This window comes from Rhincodon typus, chromosome 6 (assembly GCF_021869965.1).
Source record: "Rhincodon typus isolate 14 chromosome 6, sRhiTyp1.1, whole genome shotgun sequence".
In the NCBI taxonomy this organism is placed as follows: Eukaryota; Metazoa; Chordata; class Chondrichthyes; order Orectolobiformes; family Rhincodontidae; genus Rhincodon; species Rhincodon typus.
This window is the reverse complement of record NC_063337.1, coordinates 46,666,718-46,679,204: the sequence shown is the minus strand read 5'-3', so window position 1 is coordinate 46,679,204 and position 12,487 is coordinate 46,666,718. Positions and strand designations below refer to the sequence as shown.

General features: G+C 43.4%; 1 protein-coding gene across 1 annotated transcript; it reads right to left on the bottom strand.

Annotated features, from left to right (window-relative positions):
* Positions 1 to 9: 9 nt before the first annotated feature.
* dph3 (diphthamide biosynthesis 3) lies at positions 10 to 7,136 on the bottom strand. The gene is made up of 3 exons (XM_020526437.2): positions 6,846 to 7,136; positions 1,424 to 1,498; positions 10 to 181 (listed from the first exon to the last, which is right to left on the bottom strand). Exons 1-3 carry the CDS (start codon positions 6,951 to 6,953, stop codon positions 113 to 115), a joined length of 252 nt encoding a protein of 83 aa, XP_020382026.1. The 5' UTR covers positions 6,954 to 7,136; the 3' UTR covers positions 10 to 112.
* Between the last annotated feature and the right edge of the window lie 5,351 nt (positions 7,137 to 12,487).

The window sequence follows — 12,487 nt, the reverse complement described above, 5'->3', positions numbered from 1 at the left end:
AGAAGATGCCTCATGTATTCATCAGAAGATGCCTCATGTATTCATCAGAAGATGCCTCATGTATTCATCAGAAAATGCCTCATGTATTCATCAGAAGAGTGCATCACAGCAATCAGCATTTCATTTTTTCTAATTTATCTGTAGTCACCATTTCCACTATTTCTCCAGACATGAACTGATCCTAGAACAAAATACACCAAGATTTCAGATAAAACATTATAAATATACAATATTTCCTATGAACTTCTTGAATTAGCAAGACTGCTTTTTGCAGTTTTCATGAACAAATTGACAAATCACTGAAAATCTGTAAAGCACTGGTTAAAAGACTCTTAATCCAATTAAAAATGGAACTGATTCTAGATCAGCCATTGTGAAACCGTCAAAATACTGCAGTGAGTCAATCATATGAGAAGATAACTTTCATCTGAGGAAATGAAAATGTAGAAGCCCATTCCTTCCTTAATTGGAAAACTGACTCGACTGGTCAATAACATTAAGTACAACTGAAGAGAAAATACTCAGGCAAGATTTTTTTCCAAGTAAATACTGAAAACCATGCTGAATCAGAAAATCCTCCTGACATCACTATGATGTCAAGATGTTGGATGAACAAAAAAAATGTGAAAGCCACTGAGACCCAAAAAATAGTGCCAATTTGGATGCAAAATTAACTTAGTGGCTGGTAGCAATGGGTAATGTTTTAAGGTGCTTTCTCAAATTGAATGCCATTACCAGTGGAGATTTTCAGGGTTCAATACTTGGTCCCGCACTTTTTGTGAGTTGGATTAATGACTTATACTCAAATGGTACAGAAATTAGTTGTGCAGTTGAAAGCGAGGAGGAAAGCTTTAGACTACAGGAACATACGTATGGTTTGGTAAGTTGGGGCAAAAAGCTGAAAATGGAATTTTATCTGATGGACTGTGAAATATTGCATTTAGGGAAGTGCATGGTAGGAAAATACTGAGCAGTACGAGGAAGAGAAGGACCTGAGAATGTGCTCACAGACCCTTAAAAGTTAGTAGAATAAGTTTTAAGATGATTACGGCAGCATATGACATGCTTTCTTTTATTAGCTGAGACGTTATATGTAAAATCAGGGAGATTTTTTTCTGGAAACGTACACAATACTAACTAGTTAGACCATAGCTCGAGTACTGCTTTCAGGATACAGAGATTTCTTTTTGGCCAGCACAAGCCTGAAGAGCCAAATGCCCTTTTTTCATACTGTATATTCGTAGAAAATAAATATTGAGAATGTTATAAACAAATCTACAAAGAGGTTATGTATGAAATCAATAGTACAACAAATAATGCTGGGTTACTGAATCGGTAATTTTTGGATTGGGGAAACTTCACAATACTAAATATCACATTAAAAGGCAAGACATAGTTTTGCACATTATTCAAGTTAACTTACTTTATCATAAATTACTTTGATTATCAAAGAACAACTTGGGCAAGTTGCAACTTCTTCCCCATTTTCCAGGTCTTCCTGTAAGATAATCATAGAAAGTTACTTGTAGTCCTTGCAAGTTTTCCCCTAAACCCAAATGTGCTGGCAATAAAGTGCAGACCATTCCTTGATGACCTTTGCTCATTTAAGATTGTGTACTTGAAAGCAAAGAAAGAAGTGTTGCAGACAAGATTGATCTATCCTTGTCCACCAGTGACTACTTTTCAATGTAAAGTGATTCAGACAAATTTCTAAAACATTCTTTCTTCCTCAGGTATCTCCTCACTTTATACTCTACACAATTATGGCTCTTATCACAAAGATACATGTCAGTTTAATTTAACTTCTCCATCATCTTACCCTGCCCCATTCTTCCTTTAAAATTCTAATATACCACACATCAACAGTGACTCTGGTCAAATATGGACAGGAAAGCTTCCTACTGATTAGGACGTGCCATCTTCCATCTTGACCTCTAAATTAGTGTTCCCTCACTCTGAACATCACTTGGAGGAAGCACTGAGTGGCAAGGGAGCAGAATGTACTGTAGCTCAGGGGCTTCAATGTCCATCAGCCAGAGTGGCTCAGCACACCACTGATGATTGGGCTCAACGGTTTCTAAAGGAAATAGCTGCTAGACTGAGTCTACAACAGCTGTGGAATGAAGCAACAAGAGGGAAAAACATAATTGACCACATCCTCACAAAGAGCCAGAGACTTTTTCCTAGGGTGGAGGTAGCTATTACGAGGGGGCATAGTTCTAAAGTGAGTGGAGGTAGATACAGGGGAGACGTCAGAGCTAAATTCTTTACTCAGAGTGGTAAGGGCGTGGAATGCATTGCCGGAGAGGGTAGTGGAGTCGGCCTCATTAGGGGCATTTAAACGGCTATTAGATAGGCGTATGGATGATAGTATAAGGTAGCCGTGGAGGTTAGATAGACCTTAGGTTTAGGATAAAAGTTTGGCACAACATCGTGGGCCAAAGGGCCTGTACTGTGCTGTACAGTTCTATGTTCTATGTTCTAAATATACTATCCACAGATGCATCTGAAAAAAACAGAACCAATAAGAATGGCCACCACACAGTATTTATGGAGGTGAAGTCCTGTCTTCAAGTTAAGGGTGTCCTCCACTGTGTTGTGTAGCATAATCACCATCCTAAATGGAAATCAGACTCTGAACAGATCTGGTAACAAGAATGGGCATGCACGATGCTGTAGGCCTTCAGCAGCAGCTAAATTGTCTCGAACACAATCTGTAACCTCACAGCCTGACATATTCCCCTCTGTCATTACCAGAAGCCAAGGAATCAATCCTAGTTCAATGGGCAGTACAGCAGGGATTGGCAGCAGCTACACCAGGCACATGTAAAACTAAAACAAAAACAAAAACAAAAACATAAATTGATGGAGAAACTCAGCAGGTCTTGCAGCATCTGTGGAGAGAAAGCAGAGTTAATGCTTTGAGTCTAGTGATCCTTCTTCAGGACAGTTCTGAAGCATCAGAGATTTCTGTTTTAGTTTCAGATCTCCAGCATTCACAGTTCTTGGTTTTACATGTGTGCGCACTGAAAATTTCCATGCCCCTAGCCAAGCTGTTCCAGTACAGTTACAACACTGGCATCTACTCAGTAATGTGAAAAAAAAGCCAAGTATGTCCTGTGCACCAAAGGCAGGGCAAATCCAACCCAGCCTATTACTAACCCATATACCTACCCTTGGTCAAATCAATAAATTGGCAGGGTGATCCACACACCAGCCAAACAGCACTAGCTTAGCAAAAACCTGCTCACTGAAACTCAGTTTGGGCTCTGCCAGGGCCACTAAACTCCTGACTTCATTACAGACTTGGTTCAAACATGGACAAGCGAGTTAATTCCAAAGGTGAAGCAAGCTTCACAGCTCTTAACATCAGGCTGCAAATGGCCAAGCATTGGGTCAAGGAAAAGTAGCAAAACTAGAGTCAAAACGAATTAGGGAAAACTCTGCTGGTTGGAATCATACCCAGCACAAAGGAAAATAGCTGTGATTGTTTGAGGTCAGTTGTCTCAACACCAGGACACCTCTGTGGGTGTTCTTCAGGGTAGAGTCCTAGTCCCAACCATCTTTAGCTGCTTCATCAATGACCTTTCCTCCATAATAAGGTCGGAAGTGGGGATGTTTGCCGATTATTGCACAATGTTCAGCACCATTCATGACTCTTCAGGTACTGAACCAGTCCATGTCCAATTGCAGGAAGACCTGGATTTTATCAAGCTTGGGATGATTCATAGCTTCCCTACAGTGTGGAAACAGGCCCTTCGGCTCAACAAGTCCACACTGACCCTCAGAGCATCCCTACAGCAAATGGACTGCAGCAGTTCAAACATGCAACTCACTGCCTCGTTTTCAATAGCAATTAAGGATAGACAACAAATGCTGGCCAATCCTGCAACACCCACATTCCCTGAATGAATAACAAAATCAATTTGATTCCTAATCCTGAACAAAAAACTTTTATTTGAGCAAAACATCACAACTTAATCAACTGTAACTGTATATCCTCTATATCATGACTGATTATTTCAATCTTGGTAACACTTCTTGTCTCTACCCTGCGTGGGTCCATCTGATGCTGAAATCCTCACTTGCAAGCTCAACTATTCTAATCACAAAGAATGCTGAAAAACTCAAGCAGCTCCAGCAGTAGCTGTGGAAAGTCAAACAATTAACAGATAAGACTCTTCTTCAGAACTGACCATCAATTGCACAGTCTTGAAGAGTCATTCCAGACTCAAAAGGTTAATTTCGTTTCTGTCTCCACAGATGCTGCGAGACCTGATAAGTTCTCTCCAGCATTCTCGTAGTTTGTTTCAGCTGTCCAGTATTCGCAGTATGTGCGTTCGTTCAACTATTCCAACACTGTCTGGCGTAATGACCTCCACCTTGCAGAGGCTGAGCACCAGCTCTCAGATACCTCCTCCTACCTTCCCCTGGACCATGACCCCACCATGGCACATCAGGCCATTGTATCCACTACGGTTACGATCTCATTTCATCCGGTGATCGCGACCCCCATCCGCTTCCAAGCTAATAGTCCCCCAACCCCGCACAGCTCGTTTCCACCTCCTGCCAAAAATCCACAAACAGGACTGTCCAGGTAGACCCGTTGTTTCAGCCTGCTCATGCCTCACAGAACTCATCTCTTCCTACCTTGACTCAGTCTTCTCCCCCCGGTCCAATCCCTACCCACAAACATCCATGATTCATCTGAGGCCTTACGCCGGTTTCAAAGCTTCCAGTTTACTGGCTCCAGCCACCTCCTCTTTACCATGGACGTGCAATCCCTTTACACATCCATTTCCCACCAGGAGGGTCTTAGGGCTCTCTGCTTCTTCCTGAAGCCAGACCTGAACCATCCCCACCTACCACCACCCTCCTCCGCTTGGCCAAGCTTGTCCTCACCCTCAACTTCTCTTTCAACTCCTCTCATTTTCTTCAGGTAAGAGGGGTTGCCATGGGTACCCGCATGGGTCCTAATTATGCCTGTCTCTTCGTGGGGTACGTGGAACATTCCTTGTTCCAGTCCTATTCCGGCCCCCACCCACAACTCTTTCTGCGATACATTGATGATATCATCGGTGCTGCTTCCCTCTCTCGTCTGGAATTGGAAAACTTCATCAGTTTCGCCTCCAATTTCCACCCTGCCCTCACTTTCACCTGGTCTATCTCTGACTCCTCCCTTCCCTTCCTCAACATTTCTGTTTCCATTTCTGGGGATAGACTGGCCACTAATATCCATTACAAACCCAGTGACTCCCACAGCTACCTGGACTATACATCGTCACACCCCACTTCCTGTAAAGACTCCATCCCATTCTCTCAGTTCCTCCGTCTCCATTGCATATGTTCAGATGAGGCCAACTTCAACAAGGGAGCCTCTGAAATGTCCACCTTCTTCCTCAACCAAGGATTCTCCAGTTCCGTTGTCGACAGGGCCCTCAACCAGGTCCGATCCATCTCCCGCACTTCCGCCCTCACCCCTTCTCTTCCCTCCCGCAACAGCGATAGGGTTCCCCTCATCCCCACCTACCATCCCACCAGCATCCACATCCAGAAGATCATCAGACACCATTTCCGCCACCTCCAGCAAGATGCCACCACCAGACACATATTCCCCTCCCCTCCCTCGTCCGCCTTCCGCAGGGACCGTTCCATCCGGGACACCCTGGTCCACTCTTCCATCAGCCCCAACACCTCCCCACAGCCCTACAGCACCTTCCCCTGTAACTGGCGAAGGTGCAACACCTGCCCATTTACCTCCTCCCTCCCCAGAATCCAAGGGCCCAAACATACCATTCAGGTGAAGCAACACTTCACCTGCATTTCCAAGAATCTAGTCTACTGCGTCTGCTGCTCACAATGTGGTCTCTTCTACATTGGGGAAACAAAGCGTAGACTTGGCAACCGCTTCGCAGAACATCTACGTTCTGTTTGCAAAAAAGACCCTGAACTACCTGTTGCCTGCCACTTCAATGCACCACCTTGCTCCCTGGCCAACATCTCTGTCTCCAGCTTGCTACAGTGTTCCAGTGAAGCCCAATGCAAGCTGGAGGAACAACACCTCATTTTCCGCGTGGGGACCCTACAGCCCTCCGGCCTCAATATTGAGTTCAATAATTTTAGGGCCTGAACTCTCCCATGTCCCAGCCCCCCAGCTCATACACCAGGCCTTGTTACCACACAGCCTGCCATTACACACCCCCTGTTGTTAGTCACTAACTTGAACAACTACTCACCCTCCCAGCCTGATCGTTAGTAACTCCTTTGTCTGTCCAACTGTTTTTCTCTCTCTTTGGGCTCTATCTTATCGTTTACTCCCTACCCCACCCACCTCCCTATTTTCTGCATGTAAACTGACGTTTCCCCAGCCACCATCAGTTCTGAGGAAGGGTCACCGGACCCGAAACGTTAACTCTGTTTTCTCCTCCACAGATGCTGCCAGACCTGCTGAGCTTTTCCAGCAACTTTGTTTTTGTTCTTGATTTACAGCATCTGCAGTTCTTTTGGTTTTTATTCCGACACTCTTCTGACTCTCCAGAATGTCCGGAGAAAGAAACAAAAAGTTTATGATGCACCCCAATAAAGGCAAGTTATAATAACGGCATCTACCACAATAAGACTATAACCAAATAAATCACCTCTGACTGATGAATACAGCGAAATTCTTCACTTATAATCACCCACTCACTGACGTGCCCTTTAGTGGCGATCTCACGTTAGAAGGTTAAATCACTCCCATTAATTATTACTAGGGAAACCTTATTTATTTCTGTTGGGTCGATTACAGCCGTGATACTAGTTAGAGAGTGAGTTACAGTCGGCTGGATCCGCTCCGCCGCTCCCACCTTGCTAATGACGAACTTGTCCCCACACGGACACGGATAATAATAGCTCTCCGTCTCCTCATCATACTCGAAATCCTCGATTTCCACCTCATCGTGAAACACGGACATGATGAAGGGTCACAGAGACTTCAATCTCCCTTACAAGCCTGAGGCCTCCAGCCTTCTCGCCGGGACCAGACCTCACTCAGCTCCACGCTTTCCCCAGGCGTTTCTGCGCCTGCGCCTTTCTCAAACTGAACGCCACGCAGGACGCGCCTGCGCCTTTCTCAAACTGCATCCCTCCTCGGATGCGCCTGCGCCTTTCTCAAACTGCATCCCTCCTCGGATGCGCCTGCGCTCCGCTCCTGCGCGAACATCAATCAGCCACTTTTGAGCATGCGCAAATATTGTCCGCCAACCGGGTGGGGGCGTTCGCGGCCTTTGTAGCATTTTGTCTCATTCTCGGATTTTTAACGTTTGTCGTAACTTGCTGTTGTATTTGGCGCATGTCGAGCCAATGAGCAGCTACGGATAAATTCACTTATCTCAGTACGATACGCGCAAATATTTATCATTGCAAATATTTAGCAGATTTTGAAAATCAAGCCTGGAATGAAGAGGAGCCAGTCTCTCGAACTGCAAGTCTTGCCCAGCCTGCCTCAATGTATGTGACACCTGGACTATAGCAGCATTCCAATAGGCTCAACTACTTTCACTACAAAATGATTGGGTTTGAAGAGTTCATAACCAAAGTTTGAACTATATACATCTCAATACTGTCTTTTTACCAAAGAGGAATTAATGACTAGAATAACCTTCCAGAAATATTGATCTCCATGCCTTCTAGGGACTCACTTAAGGGAAATTTGTTGCTCTTATTTTAATTCATATGATGATCACCTGTGCTTGTTGGCCAATTCCTTCAAACTTCCCTTGTGAAAGACTACCAACAAAACATTTACAAAGTACCAAGCTGCTTTTGGCAGCTTCGTGAAGATCTGATGGGACAAGATGAGGTACTCGTCTGAGCTGGCATGAAATGCATCAACACCACGTTAAGACAACTAAAACTGATTTTGGCTAAATGTTCTATGCAGAGCTTCAGTCTGGAGTGCAGTTTCATGATGGTCAAAAAATGCTATAACAACACTAAAGATTTGACTAAGCAGTTTTGAGTTTTGATCTTGAGACACGGGAGGTGCTCACCAGGATCACTGCACCTTCCACAACCAAGTAAAAACAATGCAACCTCCTTGGAAAGCAAGTACGCCTTAAAAGTGGAGAGAAGACACAAGGTTGGAAAATCATTCCAAACTCAGTCATCTGTGTTATTCTGCTCTATTTGCAGCAGAAACATCTGGTTCAGGTCAGCCAACTACACACCTGCGACCCTACCAAAACTATCTGATGAGCAAGCTCAAACAAAGATTTGACATGAGGCATCACAAGGAAAGATTTGGGCAGATATTTAGAAGCTCATTTAAAAGAGAGAGAAAATCATAGAATAGAATCCCTACAATGCAGATCGAGGCCATTTGACAAATTGAGTATACACCAACCCGCTGAAGAACATCCCACTTAGACTGATACCCTATCCCTGTAATCCGGCATTTATTATAGCTAACCCACCTAACCTGCAAATCCCTAGATATATAGGACAATTTAGCATGGTAAATCCATCTAACCTGCACATCTTTTGACAGATAGGCACCTATCGTCTGAAGGTTCTTGTCTGTACATTAGACATCAGTGGCACACAACAACTCAGATATTGTTACACTAAATGAGGTGCAACTTTGTTAAATTACTAAATAGTACATATTCACAAAGACATTGGCTGCTTAGCAACTTGTGAGCAAGAGTCCAGATATCTGAGCATGTCTTTGGAGTGTTTGACTACAACACCCTAATGACAGCAGCAATGAAGTCCTTTTTAAACTGTTTCTTTGTGCCTTTCTTGTTTTGGCTGTGTTCATATAAGGTAAACTCTGTTTTAGGCCAATTTAATGGGGTTTCAATTACATCACTGTCATGTTCAACAGCCGGATGTACTCTATCTGGACCCCATCCCAAGGACATGCTTGAATGACCACAGGCAGTTATCTCCAATAGTCTTATCAATCTCCAGTACTAGAGTGAAGGAAGCGTGTTTGTGTCTTCACCCAATTTCCCATTTTGCTTCTTGTTCTCAAACCCACATGCAGTTCATTGACATCAAACAGGGTACCTTTTCACATTCAATGTTTCTTGTTACCACAATGAGATAACTCTGGACGCAGGACTAGAAACCCAAACTAACTACACATGCACCCGCTGTTTGTGGCAAGGATTACGTGACTTAACAGGCTACAAAGTGAAGCAGAACAGAATAGCGGACCGAAATACATCCCTCCCTGATGCGCTTAATGCATTTCATGCTTGTTTCGAACAGAAGGTCAGTGAAACGAGGTCACCTGCCCCGACAGCCTCGGATGCACCTGTTCCATCAATCATCACTGCAGACGTCAATTCAACCTTTTTGAGAGTGAACTCACAAAAGGCAACTGGCCTAAACAGAGTCCCCGGCCACGCACTCAGATCCTGCGCATACCAGCTGGCGGGAGTATTTGCTAACATTTTTAACCTCTCCTTACTATGATCTGAAGTCCCCACCCGCTTCAAGAACACCGCCAACATCCCAGTGCGAAAGAAAACACATGCAGTGTGCCTCAATGACTACCACCTGAAAATCTGATGTCCATAATTATGAAATGCTTCAGTAGGTTAGTCATGGCTCACATCAACTCTCAGCTTGCCTTGTTCCCTTGCAATTTGCCTACCATCATAACAGGTGAATGGCAAATGCCATCTCCCTGGCCCTACACTCATCCCTGGAACATCTGGATAACAAAGATACCTACATCAGTCTCCTACTAATTGACTACAGCTCCATCTTCAACACCATCATTCTAACCAAACTAATCTCCAAGACCTAGGTCTTTGCTCTGCCCTCTCAACTGGATCCTCAACTTCCTGACCCATGGACAGAAATCAGTGAGAATTGGCAACAACACCTCCTCCATGAGAATCCTCAACACTGGTGCCCCACAATGCTGCGTATTCAGCCCCTAACTATATTCACTATACTCTCATTACTGTGTGGCAAAATTCTGTCCTAACTCTATCTACAAGTTCACTGACGACACAACCTTTGTAGGCCAGATATCAAACAGTGACAAGACTGAGCACAGGAGAGACATCGGGTACTTGATGTAATGGTGTAAAGATAATAATCTCTCCCTTAACATCAGCAAAATGAAGGACCTGATCATTGACTTCAGGAAGCAAGGTGGAGGGCATTCCCCTGTCTGCATCAATGATGCTGAGGTGGAGATGGTTGAAAGCATCAAGTTCCTGGGAGTGATGATCATCAACAATCTGACCTGGTCCACCCATGTTCACTCTGCATTCAAGAAAGCATAACAATGCCTTTACTTCCTCAGGAGGCAAAGGAAATTTGGCATGTCCATAAAGACTCTTACCGATCTTTATAGATGCACCACAGCTTGGTATGGCAACTGCTTGGCCCAGGACCATAAGAAACTACAGAGAGTTGTGGACACAGTCCCGTTCATCATGCAAGCCAACCTTTCATCTATTGACTCCATCTGTACTTTTCACTGCTTTGGGAAGGCAGCCGACATAATCAAAGACCCCTCCCACCCTGGTTATAATCTCTTCAGTCAGGCAGAAGATACAAAAGCTTAAACACATGTACCTACAGATTCAAGAACAGATTCTTCCCCACTGTTTTTAGATTTCTGAATGGACCTTTCAAATTTTAAATTTAATGTTGATCTCGCTCTTTGCGCACCTTCTATGCAATCTTAACACTGTATTTGTTGCTCTGTTCTGTTACCCTAATGCACTTCAGATGGTATGATCTATCTGTACTGCATGTAAAACAAAACTTACTGTATGTAGGTACGTGACAATAATAAATCAAATCAAATTTTTAAAAAATCACCACAATGAAAGAACACTGGACACAGGTCTTCACCACAATGAAACAACTCTGGACACAGGTCTTCACCACAATGAGACAACTCTGGACTCAGGACTTCACCACAATGAAACAACTCTGGATACAGGCCTTCACCACAATGAGACAACTCTGGATACAGGACTTCACCACAATGAGACAACTTTGGACACAGGACTTCACCACAATGAGACAACTCTGGACACAGGACTTCACCACAATGAAACAACACTGGACACAGGACTTCACCACAATGAGACAAGATGGGTTTTCTAACGATCTAAAATGGTTTTATAGTCATTAGTAGATTCTTAATTCCAGTTATTTTTTATTGAATTCAAGTTCCACCATTTGCTGTGGAGGATTCGCACCAGGGTCCTCAGAATATTAGCTGAGTTTTTGGATTAATAGTCTAGCAATAATACCATTATGCCATCACCTCCTCTCCAGGACTTCTCCCAAATGAGACAACTCTGGACACAGGACTTCTCCACAATGAGATAGCTCTGAACACAAGACTTCAACATAACCAGTTTACGGTCATTAATATAAAAGAAAGAAAAGAACAATTACATGATTCGAAGTGGTTAATACAATAATAGGATATACAACACATTATCTTACCATAGTGCTTATGAATCCTCTTAAAAAGAGAAGGAGAGGCAAAGAGAATTTTGGAGGATAGTGCAGAGCTCAGGGTTGGAGCAGTTGAAAGCACAGCTGCCATTATTGGAGTGAATATAATTGGAGATTTACAAGAGGCCAGAATAAGAATGTAAGAATAGGAGCAGATCATAGGACTCTTCAAGGTAGACAAACAGGAGGCTGGAAGAACACAACAAGCCAGGCAGCATCTGGAGGAAAGGAGCAGTCGTTTCGGGTATTACCCTTCTTCAGGGCTCTTTAAATCTGCTCTACATTTAGTGTGATTGTGGCTGGTCCTTTGCCTCAAATCCATTTGCCCCCCTGCTCCTGATATCTTTTGATCCCCAAGAGGCTAATCTATATGTCTAGATATATTCAACAATGGAGCATCAGCTGACAGTGATAAATATGGGCTGTCAAATTTTAATCTTCATCATCTGATTGTTAAACCTAAGCCCTTTCATGGACTAAAATGGTTTCTGAAGTGTAGAAACATGGACCTAAAATGCCTGCTGTGGTCATTTCACCACAGTTTGAGGCAAGGTTCATGAGATCCATGTGGAATGCAGTAAATTGTCTGTACCAGTTACCATTTTAATCTAAAGATATTGAAACCAGGGAACTGAGTCAATGTCAAGGAATATGAATCTCTTATACAATTCACATGTATGATAATTTCATATTCAAAAATGAAAGACTGGCTTACCAATTAGTCAGCTTGGAAAGACAATGGATCTAGGCTTTGGAATACACATTGAACTATAGTCCAATAGCTGGTTTTGAGCAACAGCACTGAGTGAAGGAAAATAAATTTACAACAACAAAAACTGGAACTCTCTCCCTGGTTTGCTCATCATCTGAGAAAACAGTACCTGGTGAAAATGCAATTTAGGAAACCAATTTATTGAAAACTCGGATATCTTCAGATTCTGTTACTGTTGCAGAAATGAGTCAACTATTAATCAACTGTGGCCTCAGGGTTAAAATTTAACACCTC

Excerpts from the sequence above, each read along its gene's own strand:
- dph3 (XM_020526437.2), bottom strand. The coding sequence starts at position 6,953 with ATGTCCGTGTTTCACGATGAGGTGGAAATCGAGGATTTCGAGTATGAT. Across the intron at positions 1,499-6,845 it reads ACAAGTTCGTCATTAGCAAG|GAAGACCTGGAAAATGGGGA; the intron begins GTGGGAGCGGCG and ends ATTATCTTACAG. Across the intron at positions 182-1,423 it reads TCAAAGTAATTTATGATAAA|GATCAGTTCATGTCTGGAGA; the intron begins GTAAGTTAACTT and ends ATTTTGTTCTAG.